This window comes from Gymnoscopelus braueri (genome assembly GCF_963280865.1).
Source record: "Gymnoscopelus braueri genome assembly, chromosome: 12".
Classification (NCBI taxonomy): Eukaryota; Metazoa; Chordata; class Actinopteri; order Myctophiformes; family Myctophidae; genus Gymnoscopelus; species Gymnoscopelus braueri.
Genome location: NC_137614.1, coordinates 7,608,486 through 7,631,503, shown reverse-complemented (window position 1 = coordinate 7,631,503; position 23,018 = coordinate 7,608,486). Strand labels below are relative to the sequence as shown.

The 23,018-nt window shown below is 44.6% G+C and overlaps 1 protein-coding gene across 1 annotated transcript in view; it reads left to right on the top strand.

Annotated features, from left to right (window-relative positions):
* Window positions 1-23,018, top strand: part of LOC308097450 (uncharacterized protein) — a gene marked incomplete at its 5' end in the record, with an annotated part of 177,783 nt that overhangs the window by 39,062 nt on the left and 115,703 nt on the right. Inside the window, 2 exons of the mRNA XM_080445209.1 lie at window positions 12,614-12,893; window positions 13,262-13,342. Of these exons, the coding sequence (XP_080301335.1) occupies window positions 12,614-12,893; window positions 13,262-13,342 (361 nt within the window). The remainder of the gene's footprint in view (window positions 1-12,613; window positions 12,894-13,261; window positions 13,343-23,018) is intronic.

The window sequence follows — 23,018 nt, the reverse complement described above, 5'->3', positions numbered from 1 at the left end:
TCAGCCAACACTGTAGGCAAATTGTCCACCTAGTTTAAGCCGGTTTCCAGGCCCGCCTTCACCAATCTTTCCTTAAATAAAACTATCCATACAATTTTGTTGTACTGCTGATTTTAGATGCACAAAATTGTTCCTTAATTAAACACATGCTATATCAGTGGTGCTCAAACTTTCATGTCAAGGACCCCCAAAATGATATGTATTTGGCTACGGAACCTCATCCCAAAATATTGTGTTCCAGGGACACAAGTAAGGATTCCAGTCAAAACATTTTCGCTTTATTTATATATATATATATATATATATATATATATATATATATATATATATATATATATATATATATATATATATTCAAAGATTTGCACAAATAATCACGATTTTTCAAAAATAAGAGATCTAAGAGATTCTATTTACTACCCCTGTTTGTCCGGCATGTGAACAACCGTGAAAATGGCGGACAACAAAAGGTAATGATGCACTAGGGAGGCAGATGCGTCCCTTTTCATCGGCATCATTGGCCAGGTGCAACGGTAATTGTGCGGCAGATCAAGTGCTTATGTGCAATGGGCTTCCCATCTGCCGAAACAAAGTCTTGTCTTCGCTGCAAAAACCAGAGCCTGCAAAAATCCACCAACACAGAATAGACATACTTAGAATCTATATAGAGACTGTGACAACCTCCCTTCAGAGAGCTCACAAGCGCAAATTAAAACCATTAACTCAGCCTTCTGTGCCGACATATATGGCAATTTGTAGCACTCATTAACGGTGTCAGGCAGCTTAACAATGGCATAACCACACTTGTACACACCGTCAGCAGGTTTCAAGCATGGACCATCAACAAATAGGAAATCACCTTCATCAAATAGGACAGTTGAAATGTCTGTGCGCGCACCCGTTGTCTTGGCTAACTGTTCTAAGCAGTTATGTGGTGTTGTGTTTGTGTTGTGAGCTAACCTTGTTAAGAATTATAAACACTGGAGGCACGGTGGCGCAGTCGATAGCGCTGTCGCCTCACAGCTAGAAGGTCCTGGGTTCGATTCCCGCCGGGGACGCTGTGGGTGTGTCTTCTCCTCCGCGTCATCAGCGCCCATACCCTAGGTGGGGCTGGCGAAAGGGCTTACTCTGTGTGGAGTTTGCATGTTCTCCCCGTGTCTCCTAGGGTAGTTAATACCCTCACAAAAACATGTAGTAATCCTGGTCGCTATACCGCCTCCCCCATGACAGCCGGGGCGCCTGATGGAGGGGAAGGGAACTGGTTGGAATAACGTGTTCCTTCCACGCGCTACGTCCAACCAGGGAAACTCCTCCCTGTCAGGTGACAAGAAGGTCAGTTGGCTCTCATGCATTGAAGGAAGCATGAGCTCGGCCCTGGCCTCCCTACTGTGGGGGACTGGTGTAGTGCTGGTGTAGGGCTGGTGTAGCGCCCAGGATCACTTAGGAAATTGGCACCGGGTGAAAAAAAATGGGTTACAAAAATTGCGGGATAAAAAATGTAAAGAAAAAAAAAAAATTATAAACACTTGGTGATTAGCATGCAAAATCATGTCATTATGATTTTCTCAGCTGATTGTATCATCATAGAGCAGGCCACCACCCCGCGCATGCAGGTGGGCAACCCTAGCTCAATAGGTGAGAATGAAGTCGACAGATATGCCACAGGGTGAAATCCAGACCCAGATTCCTGCGCCAGGACCTCACACCAGTCTCGCTGACGTATAGATGAAAAGTTTCTCCGTATCTCAGCAAGCCAATCGCAGGCTGACTGCACAGAGAGTGTTTCAATGCAGTTAAGGATTTTGTCATCTGCTCGGTCCACACAATATCCTGAGGATAACCAGTCACTTTGTCTCAACACTTTATCATGATAGGAGCAGTCATGCAGCCAGTGTCGAACGTAGTTGACCACGGCGAGCCAGGATCTCATTTGATTTTGAGTCCTCTGGGGTGGGAGCTGCTTAATCATTGACACACGATCAGCAGCCAAAGTTCTCTGTCCCTTTGACAGCACAAAGCTGACCGACTGCAATTTTGAGAGGGAGACCCTATGCCCATACTAAGCCAAGTGATGCAAGAGCATTTTAGAGCCACGTTCACAAGTGTCTTTGTCCAGTGCAGTGAGTAAAATAATGTTCACATAAGACGGCAGCCTTCAGGTGGTGCGAAATAAGCCAGGGTTTCATGCACCATGTGTGCAAAGGCCACAGGACTGTCAATCAAGCCCTGGACCAGCCGTGTGAAACAATACTGTCGACGTTCGAACTCAAAGTCCAATAGTGGTTGCATTTCAGCAGCCACAGGGACTGAATGAAAAGCTGAACACAAATCAAGCACGCTAAAATAGGTGTGATCGGCTGGAATAGATGTTAATATGTTAATAATATCTGGGACAAAGGCAGGAAGTGCCACGATCAAATCATTAATATGACGAAGGTCAACGTTCAATCTATAACCCCTACCTCCTGGTTTGAGAAGGATGAATAGGAGAGTTGAACGGTGAACACGTAGGCACGCTGATGCCTTGGTCAAGCATTGATTGAATGACAGGTCTAATTCCATCACACTTTTCCTTAGTCAAAGGATAAGGTTTGCGTAATGTGTAATGTGTGTTTAGCCTTATATGGAGTGCAATTAATAGAGCCTGTGTGGTCTTTATGTTTTGCTCATAACTCAAATGGCACGTCTCAAAAGTGCCCAGGTATGTGCAAACCGTGGTCAGCGCTCTGCACTGACATTGCTACAATAGCAGAAGAAATAGGAGATATACAGGTGCCGTCAAATTGTCGGACAACACAGTGTCGTCAAAGGCAGCCACAAATGTCCCTTGTGGGCCCATGAGCAGAGCCATGTCTGGACAAACAACTAGGCGACAAAGCAAAACTTGTCTACGCATTACCTGGTCAGATTCTCCCCAATAGCAGTGTCAAAAGCTCCATAAGACTCCTTAAGTCTGAGTGAAATCAACAAACAGCCAAGCTTTCTCATAACGTTCAATGAATGCAATCACTCGTTCACAGCCGGTTTGTTTAACATTCAATGCCATGGTAAAATCAACACTCTCTCTGAAAGTTTTCCTGCAATACACATCCAACACCGACAGAAATGTATCTATGTCCTCAGACCATTTGTACTTTCTATCCTCAACTCTCTATCCTCTTTCCACTTTATCATCTCGTCATCAGATTCATAAGAATCTGCAGTGCCCGCAAACATGTGTTCTAAATAGTACTGCCAGTCTGTTCCAGTCAAATTGTGAAACTTACACTCTGCGAGTGTAGCTCATGAAAGCATTCACATTTTGTAGGGGCATCACTGCAAATCTGATTCATTTGTGTGAAGGCAAGTGGTTTTAACATAGCTGTCATTAATGTGCAAAAAATTTAAAAAAAGTATTCGCTACGGTCTGTACGGAGGGGCATGTCAGGCTGGCTGATGTCTGTCTCCTTTGCCTCAGCGTATACTCAATATACATGATTTTTAGTAATATGAAAAAGTCCATAGATTTAGTAATCTTTACACATTTGTTTGTGTTTGTCTGTTTATCAGAGACCTTTGCTCCTGTAATTTGGCTATTTGTTCCTTCATTTCAGAAGAGGATTTAGCCTTGCGAAATTGGTCGATAGCCTTATCTATTTTAAGAATAATTTAATTTATGTCAACTATATGTCATACTCTCTTTTACCAGTTCTTTTTGTGCGCAGTACAGATGAAGTAAGTGGTGCTTGTGTTCTCGTCAGCTGATTTAGACAAATCTATTAAGTCTGGATACAGAAGTGCATAACTTGTCACAGCAAACGTGTCGTCAGAATCAGTATCCGTGGTTTTACACGGAGTAGTCTTACAACTCACCAAAGGAGTTGTGTAAAAAGTACCAATTTGTCTCTCTACATAGTTAATTGGTTGCTCCTACTCAACAGATACTCAACAGATGAGTTAAATGCTCCATTTGGAACCTCATCATTGTCTTAAAAGGGAATGACCACCTTAGAGCAAACAGCCTTGCTCTGTTTATCACGCTTTAATTTGTTAAAGAATGGCATTTTCCAACCTCCAAATAGATAGATATGAAAGGAAAAAGAAAACAATCACAGTGTTCTCCTACTTAACTCACCACATACATCTCGTCAGACTATATACCAAAATTATATTATTAAGACCATATAACAAAGCTCAAAATTATATTATTAAAACCATGTATCAAAACTATATACCAAGGATCCTGTATTGTCGCCGCAATACTACTGAATAAACTCTTTATTCTTAGCACAGGTACATCATTTAGGCCTTTTTATTTCTATACCGCGGTCACTTCACCAACTGCGACAGTTACTTATGTTATACTCGTCAGTATAATCTCACTGTCCACTGGTGACACACAATAACTAATGAGTCCCACTCAAAACAATTGTGATATTTTTTTTCAAAGCTATCCTATAGCTTTAAGTACCTTGCATCTCCTCTCAACACAGGAGATTTCACGCACACCCCAGGTGTCGTGCTGATCCTATTATGCTCCAAGCACAAGGGTATATAGCTTTACAACAATAACATTTGTGGGTAATCGGGTGAAGTCAGCATTAAATATAAATTAATACATTTAATGGATGACTCACCTTTAAAAACCGTATCCCGCTTTCTGACTCCAAGTTGTAGCGATTTTCTTTCTCTAGGTCATTCAAAGTCTGGTCAGATGATGTGGATGAGAGAAGTTCATAGGAAAATACCAGGTGATGTCTCAGTTGTAGCAGCAAAGAAGAGGAGCGATCGATCGGGAACACATTAAGTCTCAAACAAGCGTCCAAGGTTAACATGTTCTAATTTATTGAAAGACAGACAGTCGTATGTATACATACAAGTTCAATGTGGAACATCCCAATTGAGGCGGTCTCAAATGGACGGTTTAAACTGATTACAATCAAGGAAGCCTCTCTATATGTGTATTGTGATCAGGGGTGCAAAAGTTCATGGTTAGGTGGTTAGCGGAACACGCAGCATCTCAGGCCCACAGACATCCTGTCTGTTAAGGTAGCAGGATGTGCCGTGGTCATCTTCTTCTTCTTGCACAAGCGCTAAAGCCTCTTGTGCGTTGCAGGGTGCAAATGGCCTCCCCGTTGATTTCGCTGGAAGATGAACATCTGGTCCTTGTAGATAACCGTGTTCTTCTGCAAACATGTCAATGTTTCTACACAAATTGCTCAACACTAATTGATTAGACTAAGATAAGAGAGGACGCAAACTTTCTGAAGTTCCCTAAATTTAGTACACTACTACGTTTACAATAAGAGAAGGTGCATGGGCTTTCAGAGACATGTTAAAGGTTGACTAAGGTCACACGCATGCAATATGATAACAGGTGTGTTATTCACACCCATTGTATAATATTCACTACAATGTCCCATCTAATGCAATGTTCTACATTCATATAGTAACAGTATTTAAACTATGAGGGGCTTGTCCACAGAGAACGCCTTTTGAGCTGAGGAGCACTTTCCATATCATGACCAAAGTACTCTCACACACACACACACACAAACACACACACACACACACACACACACACACACACACACACACACACACACACACACACACACACACACACACACACACACACACACACACAGTGTGGATATCATGTCCACAGTGCTCACACACAGCACTGTTCCAACCTATCAATCATTTAGGTGTTCACCTGTCATAGGGGAAGGACCAGATAAGCATATCGTTGCTGTCGGCCAGAAACCAGCTATCAATTATCTTTCTATTAATCAGTGCTGATGACATTGTGATCTGTAGTGAGAGCAGTGAGCAGGTAGAGGAACATCTAGAGAGGTGGAGATACAGTATGCTCTGGAAAGGAGAGGAATGAAGGTTAGCCAGACAGAATACATGTGTGTGAATGAGAGGAACCCAAGAGGAACAGTGAGGTTACAGGGAGTAGAGGTAAAGAAGGATTTTAAGTACATTCCAGAGCGTGTGGAGAGTGTGGAAAAGAGTTGAAGAAACAAGTGTAAGCAGGTTGGAACGGGTGGAGAAAAGTGTCAGGTGTGATGTGTGATAGGAAAGCATCAGTAAGAATGAAAGGAAAGGTGTACAAGACAGTGGTGAGACCAGCTATGTTGTATGGTTTAGAGACAGACAGCTATGTTGTATGGTTTAGAGACAGACAGCTATGTTGTATGGTTTAGAGACATACAGCTATGTTGTATGGTTTAGAGACATACAGCTATGTTGTATGGTTTAGAGACAGACAGCTAAGTTGTATGGTTTAGAGACAGACACACAGCTATGTTGTATGGTTTAGAGACAGACAGCTATGTTATATGGTTTAGAGACAGACAGCTATGTTGTATGGTTTAGAGACAGACAGCTATGTTGTATGGTTTAGAGACATACAGCTATGTTGTATGGTTTAGAGACAGACAGCTATGTTGTATGGTTTAGAGACAGACAGCTATGTTCTATGGTTTAGAGACAGACAGCTATGTTGTATGGTTTAGACAGACAGACAGACAGACAGCTATGTTGTATGGTTTAGAGAGAGACAGCTATGTTGTATGGTTTAGAGACAGACAACTATGTTGTATGGTTTAGAGACAGACAGACAGCTATGTTGTATGGTTTAGAGACAGACAGCTCGAGGTGCCTACAATGACATATAAAAAATACGGTGAAGCAGCATTCTGCTTTTACGGACCGACAGTGTGGAATAAACTCCCATTACACTTAAGACAGGCAGCCTCTGTCGATAGCCTTAAGGCACAGCTCAAGACCTATTACTTCACTCTTGCTTTTAGCTGATTCTTTGGTTGATTTTTAATTCCTCACTGTATTGCCTATTTTAATGTTGTTTTATGCCTTTGCTTTTATTTTATTTTATTTTATTTTTGTTTGCTTTATTGTTAAATTGGTTCTAACTGTAATTGTATTATTGCTCTGTAAAGCACTTTGAGCTGCATTTCATGTCATGAAAGGTGCTATACAAATAAAGTTTATTATTATTATTATTATTATTATGTTGTATGGTTTAGAGACAGACATACAGCTATGTTGTATGGTTTAGAGACAGACAAACAGCTATGTTGTATGGTTTAGAGACAGACAGACAGACAGCTATGTTGTATGGTTTAGAGACAGACAGACAGACAGCTATGTTGTATGGTTTAGAGACAGACAGCTATGTTGTATGGTTTAGAGATAGACATACAGCTATGTTGTATGGTTTAGAGACAGACAGACAGCTATGTTGTATGGTTTAGAGACAGACATACAGCTATGTTGTATGGTTTAGAGAGAGACAGTCAGCTATGTTGTATGGTTTAGAGACAGACAGCTATGTTGTATGGTTTAGAGACAGACAGCTATGTTGTATGGTTTAGAGACAGACAGCTATATTGTATGGTTTAGAGACAGACAGCTATGTTGTATGGTTTAGAGACAGACAGACAGCTATGTTGTATGGTTTAGAGACAGACAGACAGCTATGTTGTATGGTTTAGAGACAGACAGACAGCTATGTTGTATGGTTTAGAGACAGACAGACAGCTATGTTGTATGGTTTACAGACAGACAGCTATGATAATGATAATGCATTTTATTTGTATAGCAGTCACAGCTTGGCTCTAGGCCGTGACAAACATTAGGGAGGAGACCAGGTTGAAGGTATAAAGTAAATACATATTTATTAAACAAAACCCTAATAACAACAAACTAAGGAGGTATGAACAGAACATAAGGATCCTATGGGGTGTGAAGTCAGTAATCAGTAGTGTTAAACACCCCTGGACTCTCCTCCCCCCTCAACAGCTGGATCCTGGTGTTTCAGCTAGCAATAGGGCTGTCAAGGAGCAGGACAGGCCAGGGACCACAACGCCAGGCTCTAGAAAAACAAAGATATCAAGGATTAGACAGACATTTACACAGGAGCACGAGACAGTGCATCTGCCACCACATTATCTTTCCCTTTAATGTGCCTGATGTCCAGAGAAAATGACTGGAACAACAAAGTCCACCTAATAAGTCTTTGGTTTGGACATTTAAGAGAGCTAAGGAATGTAAGTGGGTTGTGATCTGTATCGACAATAACAGGCACCCCAGATCCCACATACACATACACACGGAAATGCACCAAAGCCCACACCAGTGCCAATGCTTCCTTTTCAATAACAGAGTAATTAAGCTGGTGCTTATTAAACTTTTTAGAAAAGAAACTGACTGGTCTGTCCAGCCCCCCACCGTCAGCCTGCAACAATACTGCACCTGCCCCAACATGACTTGCATCGACCTGCAACTTGAACTGTTGGTCCATGCGAGGAGCTGCCAACACTGGGGCAGAGCACAGCAAGATCTTAGCATTTTGGAACGCCTGCTGACACTGGGAGGACCAGACAAACTTCACCTTGTCCTTGAGAAGGTCAGTCAGAGGACAGACAACAGAAGAACATTTTCGGCAGAAACTTCTATAGTATCCTATTAACCCTAAGAATCGCATAAGATCTTTCTTAGTAGCGGGAGGATAATTCTCCACAGCAATCACTTTTGCGTGCACAGGACGGACCTCCCCCTGGCCGACCACACGACCAAGGTACGTGACCGAACGTGCAAATTCACATTTTGCAAGATTGACCGTTAACTGCGCATCAGCCAAACGCTGAAAGAGCGAGTGGATCCGTGCAATGTGACTCTCCCGGGTATCACTATACACGACCACGTCGTCCAAATAAACGGCACAGCCTTCGAGGTCACCAACAACCCTATTCATAAGGCGTTGGAACGTCACCGGCCCATTCTCCAACATATACCGGACCTCTGCATCCAACACCCGGCGTTTGTCTGCAGAGACCCGATAAAAACGCTGCCGAATGGGTTTTGGATCAATCAACTCAATGTCATGTTCGATAAGATGTGTTTGTGATGGTGTATCACCAAATAAACCTGGGAAGTTACCAATCAACCTAGCCAACTCTGAAAGCCGAGCCTTGGGGAGATGACACAACAGGTTGTCTAACTTACTAAGGGACTCTGTGTTTTTCAAGCGCCCATACACCAATGTCTCGTCAAATGTGTTGGTGTCCTCGCCCTCAGCCACTGCCACCGACTGAGAGGTAGGACCCACGCCCGCTGCCAAACACACAGGTAGAATCTCCCCAGACTCTTGGCCATAATATGGTTTTAACAGATTTACGTGACACAATTGAGTAGCTTTACGAAGGTTTGGAGTTGAAATGACATAGTTTTCCTCTGAAATTTTCTCAACCAGTGTGTGGACCTGTAAACTTTGCTTGGAAAGGCGAGGTCACAATTGGCAACAAAGCCAGCACCTGATCGCCCAGACTGAATTCCCGACGTTCAGCCCGCCGATCATAGGAGCGCTTCATTTTCACTTGAGCCTTTGCTAGATTCTCTTTAGCCATTGTACCTGCCACATACAACTGCTGCCTGAACCCATTGACAAAGTCAATTAGATTTTTGGGAGGGTCAGGAGCCTTAAAGTTGTCATGAAGCAGTGCAAGTGGACCACGAACTAAATGACCAAAAACCAACTGATTAGGACTAAACCCAGTACTTTCTTGCACCACCTCCCGAGCAGCCAGAAGTAACCAGGGCAAGCCCTCCCCCCAATCTTTGCCCAACTCCGTGCAATAAGCCCGCATTAAGGATTTTAAGGTCTGGTGAAACCGCTCTAGCGCCCCCTGACTTTGAGCATGGTACGCTGATGATTGAGAGTGTTTCACCCGGAGCTGCTTCAGAACCTGAGCAAACATGTGGGAGGAGAAGTTGGATCCCTGGTCGCTCTGCAGAACCCGAGCAATACCAGATATTTACATGAACTGCGAGAGAGCTTTAACCACAGCCCTAGTCGTTATTGACCGTAGTGGATAGGCAGCTGGATACCTGGTCGCCTGGCACATAACTGTTAACAGGTACTTGGCGCCAGACCTAGAGGGAGGCAGAGGCCTGACACAATCGATAATGATGTGCTCAAATGGCTGCCCTATAGCTGGTATGGGGTGCAATGGGGCAGGCTTAATTACCTGATTGGGCTTACCAGTCATCTGGCATGTGTGACACGTTTTAATGTATGCAGCCACATCCTTTCTCAACTTGGGCCAAAAAAAATACTGCAAAATCCGATAATATGTTTTCTTGACACCCAAATGCCCTGACTGGTCATGTGAAAGTTTCAACACTAAATCCCTGTATTTAGCTGGAACTACCACCTGGAACACTGGTTCCCCCGCCCCAAGTTCCCCACATGGCACCCACTTCCTCACTAGCAACCCATTATCAAGGCAATACCCATTTGCGCTATCCTCCACCTCACTACCTGTCAGAACTTCCTCAAAGAGGCCTCTGATGGACGGATCGGACTGCTGCGCCGCAACAAGCTCTGTCTGGGAAACAGAAATGGGCACATCAGATAACGCAAAACCGGCATCAGAATTTTCAACTTTGTCACGCTCAATTTCACGAGCGCCGGCGCGTGTCACAGCTGCTGCTGCAAATACCTGCGGAAAATCCCGCTCGCTCTCGTCTGGATCACTGGCTACAATCGGAACTAGACTCACCAATGGTGCTGGCGGCACCTTAGCCCATACGAGGCCACCCGCATGCATATTCCCCAAGAGGACATCGACCCCATCGGATGAACAGAACATAAGGATCCTATGGGGTGTGAAGTCAGTAATCAGTAGTGTAGATATGGATGTGTGGAGCATGGTGTGGTGCGAGGTGTGTGGATGGAAAGGAAGAACATAATCATAATGATAAGGGCATGGAGAATAGGAGTTGGAGCTGGTGGAGACAGGTCTGCTTCTCTCAGGCTTCTCCTAGAGACTGGCCAGGGTGGGGCTTTTATAGCCTCCTGGAGGCACCGGGCCCAGGTGCTTTCCAATGAGCAATCAGCCCCACCCTGCTCCCCTATAGGGCAAGAGTTAGTGCAAAGCATCACACCCACAACCACCCAGACTAATATATGGGGCATCACAAGCACCTTTCCATACAAAGTTCCAAAGTGCTGCACAGAGCAAGATTAACACATCGGGTACCAGAGGTTTATTAAAATATTATACGTTCAGTGCCTGCATTTCTTCCATCCACTTACGTTGATACGTTTCGTGCTGTAGAAGCCCCGACGCGGAAGTGCATGTAATCAAGCGTGCATGCGAGATGGCGGAGAGTCCCGACTAACGCCTGGAACAATAATATTTCTAACGCGATCCTCCATTGCAGAGTGATCGGCGATCGAAAACGGCTCGCTTCCACCACGTTAAAAAGAAATGGAGATATTAAGCTTTTAGTCAAGGAGTTAACATTGGAGAGGCCGACCGGAAGGATTTTTGACATGGATCCACATCCGGCCTCTCCTTCTCAGAGACTCCTTGGATGATCCAAAGTTTCGTTAGAGCGCCCCACGTGGGCCCCACGTATAAAAAAATAAAATTGGGTGAAAAACGGTCTGGACCGTTTTTGGCACTCAATGTGTTAAAAACAACAGACAGCAAAGCAAAACAAAACATGAAATTAGAAAAACAACATTACAGTGTATATGCAATCATATAAAAACAATTAGGAAAAACACTTAGTGTAGAGGTAGGTTTTCAGAAGTGACTTAAACAGAGGCATGGATGGTGCTAACCTTAGCTGCACCGACAGTGCGTTCCACAGCCTAGGTGCCCGGGCAGCTATGTTGTAGAAGTTTTTATTTTAGTAAAAATACTATAATACAAAGATGCAACCAGTTACCTTAATTAAACACTAACATGCGTCACTTAAGAACATGCACCCACGCACACGCACGCGCACGCGCACGCGCACGCACACGCACACGCACACGCACACACACACACATACACATACACATACACATACACATACACACACACACACACACACACACACACACACTCCCCTCTGTGTTCCTATTGGCTGGTCTTTAAACAGCCATAACTCCAGTTCCCAGCATGCTAAACTTTCCAAACTTAGTAGGTGCTCTTAGACGGCCAATAGGGAAAGGTTGTAATTGCTTAAGCCCCGCCCCCTCTGTGTTCCTGTTGAGCAGCCTTGAAATGAATGAAGAGGGATTTAACATTGTTCCTCTAGTTCATATAGCTTAATGAAATGAATGGAGAGGGATTTAACATTGTTCCTCTAGTTCATATAGCTTAATGAAATGAATGGAGAGGGATTTAACATTGTTCCTCTAGTTCATATAGCTTAATGAAATTAACTCATCAAAGGCACCACTCACCTCACACAGGGTGTGATTTATTTCTTTTTTTATTGTGCATTATTGTGTATTATTTTGTGCTTTTAATTTTTGATATTAGCACAAATAGCTGATAGCTATTCACAAATAGAATAACTGAAACAATGTAAACATGGATTTTCTTCATTCTCTGTGGACAAGGCCCCTAATACTGCTTTCACTGACCTACATGTGCCTATATGTAAATAATTAATCCTAATATGTTTTAGAAACATTGCGTGTATAATTGTACATTAATGTGTATTCACTAATTTATATAAAGCATGGTTAAGCTTGTGTTTCTTCACAACCAACACATGAAGAGAATGAAGCTGAGATGTTATCATCCTCTGTTTGTACCAGGACTCAACCATTGAGCCACTTGAGAAACACATCTTGAAAACTCTGGATGAGCTGGGAGACTTGGAGTTCGAGACGTTCAAGTTACATTTGCGACACCCTGATGTCCTTGAAGGCCTGGCTCCAATCCCACAGAGAACCCCGAAGGAGGAGGGCAAGAGGACCATCGCTCGTCTGATGGTGAGGCACTACTCCAGTGATGCAGCTCAGAGGATCGTGGTGAATGTTCTGAAGAACATCCACAGGAATGATCTAGTGGAGAGGTTTCCAGACATATCCCAAGGTAGGTGAAGAGAGGCTGCATACAGTAGGTTTACAAGATAAACCTACTGAAACACTCCTATGTTGTAATTGGATATAAACAGCAGGTGCAATTCATTAATACCCATCCATCATCCACGCACACGCACGCACGCACACACGCGCACACACACACACACACGCACACGCACGCGCGCGCGCGCGCGCGCGCGCGCACGCACACGCACACACATGAGCACCTGGTTATCTTTCCTGCTGCAGATGAACTGTCTGTAGACAACAGTCAATTACATTACTAAAACACAAACATAATACATTTAATTTAATGTAATTACTGCCAGGTAACAGCAGGTTTCTTATACAAGTCTGTTGTCTTTTCTGACACAATAGTTGTAACATCAGAGCAGCATGAAGCTACAGACACTGACCCACCAACAACTTCTACAACGAGGGGAGTCTCTACAACTGAAGGTGAATAGATGTGTTCAATAAACTGATTCAACTGTCTGGTCTGTTTACACTGTTTACCTTTAGTCTGTAGAAACACACAGCCAGTGTTGGGCAATAACATGTAACTTAGTAATATATTACCGTTCATATTATTACTTTACCCAGTAACAAGTAGTGTAACATATTATAGCAGCCTAAACAGTAATATTATTACACATTACTGATCCAAGTAACGCTGCATTACTCTTTCAAATGAATGTGATTTGTTTTTGTTTCTGATCGAGATAAAAGCGTTCTCTCTTCTCTGTATCATTGTCTATGAGCCGGTGCTGTGGTGTGTCTGTCTGTGTCCAGCAGTCAGCTGCAGATCTGTGGAGCAGAGCATTTAAACATCAGAGTAGAAGGTTGTAACAAAGAGAAAAACAGATTTTCAAGCTATCAAAACTGTGCGATGGTACAGGATATTAGCTTGTAGATCTGTTCTTTTCAAGCATCCGCCATCACACAAAGTTATGATGCATAAAGTATGTGCAAGTCTGTGTTCCTCCGTATGTGGCTCTTTTATTATTGTGGGCGGCAGTGGCTCAGGAGGTAGAGCGGATCCAAAGGTTCCAGTTCGATTCCCGGCTCCTCCTGGCTAAGTGTCAAAGTGTCCTTGAGCAAGACACTGAACCCCTAAACTGCTCCCTATGAGCAGGTTGGTGCCTTGCATGGTTTCCTCCGCCATCGGTGTGTGTGTGTGTGTGTGTGTGTGTGTGTGTGTGTGTGTGTGTGTGTGTGTGTGTGTAAATGTGTGAGTGAATGTGAAGCACATTGTATTGTAAAGTGATTTGGAGAAAAGCACTTTATAAATACAATCCATTTATCATTATTGCTTTTTAGAAGGAATGATAAGTAATAAGTAATAATAAGTAATATATTACTTATCTAATAGAGTAATATTGCCCAACACTGCAAACAACAAATGAAACTACTTTAATGTCAATACACCTTATATCATGAGATGTTGGTCCTCCACTCACACTTAATGAAATGAAAGACTTTTATTGCTTTTATAATCTGAAATGTCTAATATTTTATTGTACGTTGTTGGGTAAACCATTATTATCATAGTTTAATAATGAATTAGACAGAGGTGATACATTCATATTTCTGTTGACATAAGGAGGAGGTGGGGCCTTGCTTTGACATGAGGGGGAGGTGGGGCCTTGCTTTGACATAAGGAGGAGGTGGGGCCTTACTTTGACATGAGGAGGAGGTGGGGCCTTGCTTTGACATGAGGGGGAGGTGGGGCCTTGCTTTGACATAAGGAGGAGGTGGGGCCTTACTTTGACATGAGGAGGAGGTGGGGCCTTGCTTTGACATGAGGAGGAGGCGGGGCTTTACTTTGACATGAGGAGGAGGTGGGGCCTTGCTTTGACATGAGGAGGAGGTGGGGTCTTGCTTTGACATGAGGAGGAGGTGGGGTCTTGCTTTGACATGAGGAGGAGGTGGGGCCTTGCTTTGACATGAGGAGGAGGCGGGGCTTTACTTTGACATGAGGAGGAGGTGGGGCCTTGCTTTGACATGAGGAGGAGGTGGGGTCTTGCTTTGACATGAGGAGGAGGTGGGGCTTTACTTTGACATGAGGAGGAGGTGGGGTCTTGCTTTGACATGAGGAGGAGGTGGGGCCTTGCTTTGACATGAGGAGGAGGTGGGGCTTTACTTTGACATGAGGAGGAGGTGGGGTCTTGCTTTGACATGAGGAGGAGGTGGGGCCTTGCTTTGACATGAGGAGGAGGAAAAGCAGAAACAAAAGCAGTTTTGAAACCAGTCCAAGACTCCTCAGCCGAGGAGCCACTGAGTACATTTGACCAATCCATTTTCTCAAGAGCTGTTGTGAGAGCTTCTGATGAGTAATTTTTCACAGCTCTGCAGCTGACCGTGCTATGACAATCAACTACAGATCTGTGAATCTTACGCGTGCAGAAAATGATGTTATGGTCGCTTAGGCTGCACTCAATGACCCCACTTAAAGGAATCTTTGACTGGTCCGATGTCAAAATTAGGTCAATGATGGTCTGAGAAGTGGGGCCTACCCTCGTGATATTTTTTGGGCGGTGAAACCGCCCCTATATGTGAGGTTTGGATATTTGCACACCAAATCCTGCGCTGTGATTGGCCACCAGTGTACCCGGAGTCGCTGATGGGCGGGGGGGGGGGGGGGTAGGGGGGTTTGGGTTAAAACCTGATCAGCTGGTTTCATGGTCTCTGCAGGGGGGACTGCCAGAGTGTTGGGGGTGGTTGGAGGTTGGGGGGGGGGGTGGAGGTGTGATCGGGGGAGGGGGTGGGGGCTTTGTGATTGCAGCAGGGCAGTGGGGGAGGGGGGTGGGGGAGGGGTGAGGCAGAAGTCCTGTGCTGGCGCCATGGTGTGATAAACAGGGAGAACATTTTCTCTGTTTACAAGCCTTCCCCACAAAGGAAAACTGTGTAAACGACGACCTGAGTCCATTGACAAAGCAGGGAAAAGAACTCCGTTTCCCAGCATTCCTCTCGGTGGGACATGCTGTGGTTGTCCTCCCTGCAAAACCTGTGTGTGTGTGTGTGTGTGTGTGTGTGTGTGTGTGTGTGTGTGTGTGTGTGTGTGTGTGTGTGTGTGTGTGTGTGTGTGTGTGTGAATAACATTGTAATGTAAAGCACTTTGAAGAAAAACGCTTTATAAATGCAGTCCATTTACCATTATTGCTTTTTAGAAAGATAAGTCATTAGTAACATATTACTTATCTAATAGAGTAATATTGCTCAACACTGCACACAACATATCCCATCATCACCCAATGAAGCCATTAAAACACTTCTTTATTGAAAAATATTGACTAATACATTGTACAAATACTCCGGACACCTAGTTAACATTTGGGGCAAGCGGATAAGCACCTTATATTTTACCTTATATGTAGCGAGGTGGGGGGGCCCTGTTATGGCCACTACACTTGGCTCGAACACCAGCGACCATAACATAATAGCAGGACACAAATCAGGTCTAATTTGCATTAACATTTATTGTACATTCAGATAAACAAGGTCAATGATGTTTATTCTTGAGAACCAGAATGATAAATATACCAGGAGGGTAGCATTAGAAATGAACCTAATCCAAAGATCTAAATACATGTCCTAACCAAACAAAAGTATTAATGGGCTGGCCAAACTAAAAAGTGGGGAGTCTGGTGAGCCAAGGCAATATGTGCCCGTCGTCTCACCAGACTCCCATAAACTACCAAAACATACAATAAGCTAAACTAACCAGAAACCGAAAATCATAACAAACAATACTTACAACCAGCCCATTGGAACTGAAATAAATAACTACAAATAAGCAAATACAAGGGATCAAATGCACAGGTGTGCTCTGCTGGGGTGCTGGGGAGATAATGAGAGCTAGCTACAGCTCCTGCTTTATAGACCTGGCCCTAATCACACATGAAGCACAGCTGGGAAAAGGGAGGGGCAGCCAGGGCACTCCCAGGTGAGTGACAGGTGTCTAGCCAGACCAGGGCAGCAGAGCCAGCAAGGCAGGGTAGACACTACACAGGACAAATAAGCATTAGTAACACATAAGCAAAGAAAGACTATAGACTGAGGTGTGAATATGTGCTAGCACATAACAGGCCCCAAAAAATCGGGGTTAGCTTGGGGCCCATTCTTAAATTAACACAGCCCTGCCAATGGGATCCCGCGGATTTTTCCTCCGGAGATTTTGAACCCGCCCCTCTAGACCAGATATCAGACGCACTAGGGCAGCCTAGGGCGACACTGGCAAACACTCTGAAGGACCTAATAATTCAGCTCTAAATGCAACTGATAGCCTAGGGGGGCAAAAAGTGGTGGAATCTGCATCATGTCTATACCTATGGTCTATTATGCATCGGCTACAAGCAATACATCGCCTGACATATTTTTTCTTTTTGCTGCACCCAGGGGGTCTGGCTTACATGAGGCTTTGTACCTGTTTTCTCCATACATGGGCATGGTCACTTTGTCCTTAGGCCCCAGCCATAAAAGTCTGTCCCCTTTTCGTCCATACATGGGCATGTTTTGTACCTGTTTTCTCCATACATGGGCAAAAAACTGGTTTTGGTCACTTTGTCCTTAGGCCCCAGCCATAAAAGTCTGTCCCCCTTTCGTCCATACATGGGCATAGACACAGGCTGACACGTCATGTGAAGTCTGGGTCTGGCAGAACCAGGTCTCCTGGTCTTGTTTATATATATGTGTTGACAAATGTTGGGCACATATTATTTTATTTGAGACTTGAACACTGTTGTAATGGATTTTGCATGAAGAATAAAGCATTCTAACGTCATACGCACAGCTTTGCTCCCTGGTAAGACAGCCTCGGGGCTGACTTGAGAACGGGCGCACCTCAGGCTCAAAACACAGACAAAAAACATGAATGAATCTGACTGCTAGTGTAGGAATTGTCTTAAATGCCGATACGATCAAAATATGGTCGTAAATTGCTTAGTGAATCGGGGCCAATGTGAGTGTGTGTTTAGCCGGACTGACTTTGTGTAGGCGTAGGTACTTTGGATTGATTATAAATGTGAAATATAAAGCTAGGGATTTAATACAGTAGACAATAGGTGTTTAGTTCATTAAAGGAGTAGTTCACCCCAAAAAATACTTATTTTCTATCAATTACTCACCCAATGAAGCCTTGAATTCATGGCGATTTTTTAGGTTTTGTCGCATTCCTTAGCCAATAATTTGATGACCGGTAGGAGACAACTCAAGTCTCCTACTGGGGACTCCTTTAACACATTGACTGCCAATCGCGTAGATCTACGCGAACCTATTTAAAGCCGCAGCGTGCCAATCGCGTAGATATACGCAAAGTGGTCTTTTTTGTGTCTTACATTAGATGAAGTCCTTCCCTACATTGTCAAGAAATTTCATCCATCTAGACCACAGAAAAGTTGTAAAATCTCATGATCTGGTCAAGTGATCAGATAAAACATGTTATTACAAAACACAAAAGTCAAAGAAAGTCAGGGGGTCCGCCAATCTGCTCATATCAAACCAAAAGTTTGATCCGTGCAGCAAGTGGCTGCCTGTGCGCAGCCTGTGCTCAGTGAGAGGGGAAGAACCTGGGTAAAACACGCAGCACCCATGCACGTTCACATGCTTGCGCTTGTAACGTGCTCGTGCACACGCGGGAATGCACTTTTCCTGACCCCAAACACATCAGCCAAGTGATCCGAGGTCGCCTTCACACAGAAGTTTACAAACATCCGCGGTGAGATCTAAGCTTAGACGTATGTGCTCGTATGTGCGCGGGGATGAACTTTCCCTGACCCCAAACACACAAGCCAAGTGATCCGAGGTCGCAACGACCCGATGTCGCCTTCACACAGATGTTTACACACATCCGCGGTGAGATCTAAGCTTAGACGTCGTACTCGTATGTGCACGCCCACGCGCGCGGGCGCCGACCTTCCACACACACCACAGGCAAGACAGACGGTAAGCGTTCCACGTGCACGTTACCAGCTGTGATGTGATCGTCGCCATCATCATGTTTAGAAAACAAAGAAAAAAAGAAACACTCACCATGGATCTTGATTTTGGAACCCGTGCGCGCCACCTCGCGCGCCACCGCGCGCACCGAGTCCGTGGATATTGTTGTATTTCTTCATAAATGAAGAAAAGATATTGTGGATAGATCCGTGTTGGAGATGACGGTAGGCTCGCCACTAGTGTCGCGTGTCTGTGTGCGCGTGCGCCGAGTGCGTGCGCCGAGTGCGCGCACTCGGGTGTCCGGCGCAGGTGTCCGGTGCAGGCTCGACGCGCTCGCACACGATGCCCCAAAACCTATAAATCGGGGCCGCGCGAACCCCTCTGTCTTGCGTTTTGAGTTTAGAGCCGGTCCAGAGAGTTATTTACAGAGAGAGAGAGAGATAGAGAGAAATATAGATTGATTGAGTGATTTTGAGTGTTAGTTGTAGAGTGAGTTAGTTTGATAGGTGTGTGATACTGTAGATTGAGTGATAGAGAGATTATTTGAGTGAGTTAGTGAGAGAGAGATAGTTGTATCGTGTGAGAGTTAGTGAGATTGAGACAGTGATTGATTGACGGTGAGTGATCTGATTGTTTGTGAGTTTGTGTGAGTGATTTGATATTTGAGCGTGTGTTTGATTAGTAGTTATAGTAGTGTTGTAGTATAAAGTAGTGTGTGTGATATATGTGAGTGAGTGATATATATTTAGCCTAGTGAGTTAAATATATATATATTATAGGATAGAGAGAGCGTGGAGGTATACAAAATAATTATAGGTGGAAGTTAGGCGAAGGTATAGGGCAGTAGATCGGCGATATAGAATAAAATCAGGTGGTAATAGAGAGGAGAGATATATATATATAGGTGGAAATAGAGAGGAGTAGTATAGTTTATTGTGAGAGAGTAGACTATACGTATACAGTATGCCGAAGCGCTCAAGCAAGCGCAAACACATCAGCGGGTCAGCTGATCCATGCCAGCCCACATTGGATCGCTTCCTCCGGGCCTCAGCACCACCGAAGGCTCCAGTGGTGGTTTGTCCTGTGGACAAACTTGAACCGGACCAGCCAGTTCCTGTGGACGGCAAGGACCAGCCCGGTCCGGTTGGCTTGGCAGGAACTTCGGCGGGCGGATGGGTCGCGGCTGTCGGACCGGGCGACAACCGGGACCCACACGTCCGTCGGAGTTCGAGGAAATCCAAGCCCGTACTTCAACCCCCTCCCCCACCTGAGGACTGCAGTGACGCTCCTGAGACGGAGGATGAACTCGAGGGGGCGGCTTCCTCTAGTGATCCCTCCGGCGATGAGTGGCGGCCATCTCCGAGGCATTCACCTTCTCCTTTTCCCCTTGGTAAGCACACATTCAATGTTTTATCGTCTTTTATTTGTTACGTAGTTGAGCAGATCTACAAGCTTTTGAGCTATTTTATTCTGCCTTTTTGAAGGGGGCAAATGGCAAGTGTGCTGAACTCATATGTTGTCATAGTAAGCACACAATCAATGTTTTATCGTCTTTTATTTGTTAAGTAGTTGATTCAATGGAGAAAACTAGCGATTGTGTGTGTGTTGAGACGTAGCCAGTGTTGCTAGGTCTGCTTATTGTCTGCTTGTTGAGCTTGTATATCTGATATAAGCCACACTGGGCTTGTTTCTCTGTAAAGCTGCTTGTAAATCATGGTGATTGGTTGTGAGCTTGTAGATTGGCTATTTTCAGATAGGTTTGAAGTGCTCATGTGGCCTATAGTTGGCTAGTCGCTACTTTTGGGCTCGTTTTCATAGACCTGGTTGCTTATTCCTCTCCCACAATCTGGCAACACAAAAAAGACGCACGATTAGGTTCCAAACCTGTGGTTCGCGACCACAACAGAGCTCACAACAACGCGTCGCGTCTACTTGTGTGATCTGCTTGTAGATCAGATGACGACACTGTTTAGGTTATATAATATCATGGTGATTGTGGTTGTGATCTTGTAGATTGGCTATTTTCAGATAGGTTTGAAGTGCTCATGTGGCCTATAGTTGGCTAGTCGCTACTTTTGGGCTCGTTTTCATAGACCTGGTTGCTTATTCCTCTCCCACAATCTGGCAACACCAAAAAATATGTGCATGAATAGCGACTACAACGGAGCTCGCAACAAAGCGGCACGTCTACTTGTGTGATCTGCTTGTAGATCAGATGACGACAATGTTTAGGTTAGGTTATATTGATATATTGTGGTGCTATAAAAAAAATAGCAGATCTACAAGCTTGAGCTTGTAGATCTGCTATTTTATTCTGCCTTTTGAAGGGGGCAATGGCAGGTGTGCTGAACCCCCCCCCCCCCTCCCTATGCACATGTTGTCATAATAAAAATTACATCAAAAGCCTCAGTCCAGGTTAGGACACAACACAAACGCTTTGATCATTTTTGTTTATGTTTTCCTGACCTAGAACTGAACCCCTGATCTCTTTCATATTGCCATCTTGCCACTTTCAAAAAGCAGGTCATGATGAGGTAATGTCAACATAGCTTTTGAAAAATTCACCAGTAACATGCATTATTTGATCCATTTCAGAGTGTGAGGATTCTGATGAAGAGCTGGAGGGAGCAGTTGGTGGACGTGGACATGTTGGTGGGAGTCCAGGTAAGATGTCACAATTATCACAGGAATAAAAAAAGCTAAAATCTTACACAGCAACGGTAAATATTCTCTCATATTTATGTATATATATGCATGCATGTGATCTATGATGATGCTAAATGTTTAAATTGATCTCATGTACACAATATTTTATATATTCATTCTATTTCTATCAGGGCCAGACACGGTTGGGGATGAGGGAGACATGGGTGGGCCCGGACCGTCACCTGGACCGTCACCTGGACCGTCATCTCGTAGAAAAGCTGAATCCATTCTCTTTGGGACCAAACATTCCCTCAGACAGATGGATGTAAATGATTTCAAGGTCAAAGTCGATGACACAATTATCTCTAGCAAAGAAGAGATTACCTATTTGGGTTGTATTCTTGACAAATACCTATATATATATTTAGAGGTTAGGTTTAGGGTTTGGGGGTAGACTAATGCCTGATTTATACTTGTTATAGTGTGTGTGTGTGTGTGTGTGTGTGTGTGTGTGTGTGTGTGTGTGTGTGTGTGTGTGTGTGTGTGTGTGTGTGTGTGTGTTTGTGTGCTCTCATTCATTCTAAGTGTAATAAAGTCATGCACCACCACCACAATGTAAACCACACAAATACAAAAATATATTTTATGGTAATTATCTATTTCTATAATTCACAGGTGGCAGGCCTCGTAAGGCTGCAGCTCCTCCTCGTGTGTGGTCTGACACTGGCGACTGGCAGCCTCGCGACATCCCCTTCTCCCCTGCTGGGACTCCGGGGCCTCGCAATGGGGCTGCTGATCTCCAGTCAGATGAACTGGTCGACTTCCTGGAGCTACTGCTGACAGATGAGCTGCTCCAGGAAATCTGCGACGAGACCAACCGTATGCGAGTCAGAGGGCTCCCAGTGTTCTGCGATTCGCCAGAGGAAATGCCTGGAAAGAAGACACACCGCTGGGAGTGACAGTGACAGAGCTGAAGAACTTTCTTGGCCTCTTCTTCCTCACTGGTATCGTTCACAAGCCTGATATTGCCATGTATTGGACCACTGCTGAGCCCCTGGAAACTCCCTACTTCAGCAAGGTCATGGCGCGGAACCGGTACCAGCTGATCTGGAGCTACCTCCACTTCAAAGACAATAATACCCCCCAGCCCATTGAGCCTAACGAGAGAGACCCGCTGTGGAAGATCCGCCCAGTGTTGACCTACTTGACGCTGAAGTTCCAGGAGATGTTCCTGCCAAGCCAGCACATCAGCATTGACGAGGGTATGCTGTCCTGGCGTGGGCTTCAAGGTCTACAACCCACAGAAGCCGATCAAGTATGGAATTAAATCCTACATACTGTGCGACTCTCAGACGGGGTACCTCTACCACATGAAGCCGTGCTGTGGTGGAAGCAACAAGTCTACCCTGCGTGAGACAGTGACATTCCTGCTGTGTGACCTTGTAGGTCACGGGTACCGTCTCTACATGGACAATCTATACAACTCGGTGGACACGTGCCTTGAACTTCTGGGGAAAGGGACCCACGTGTGCGGTACTCTCCGATGCAATAG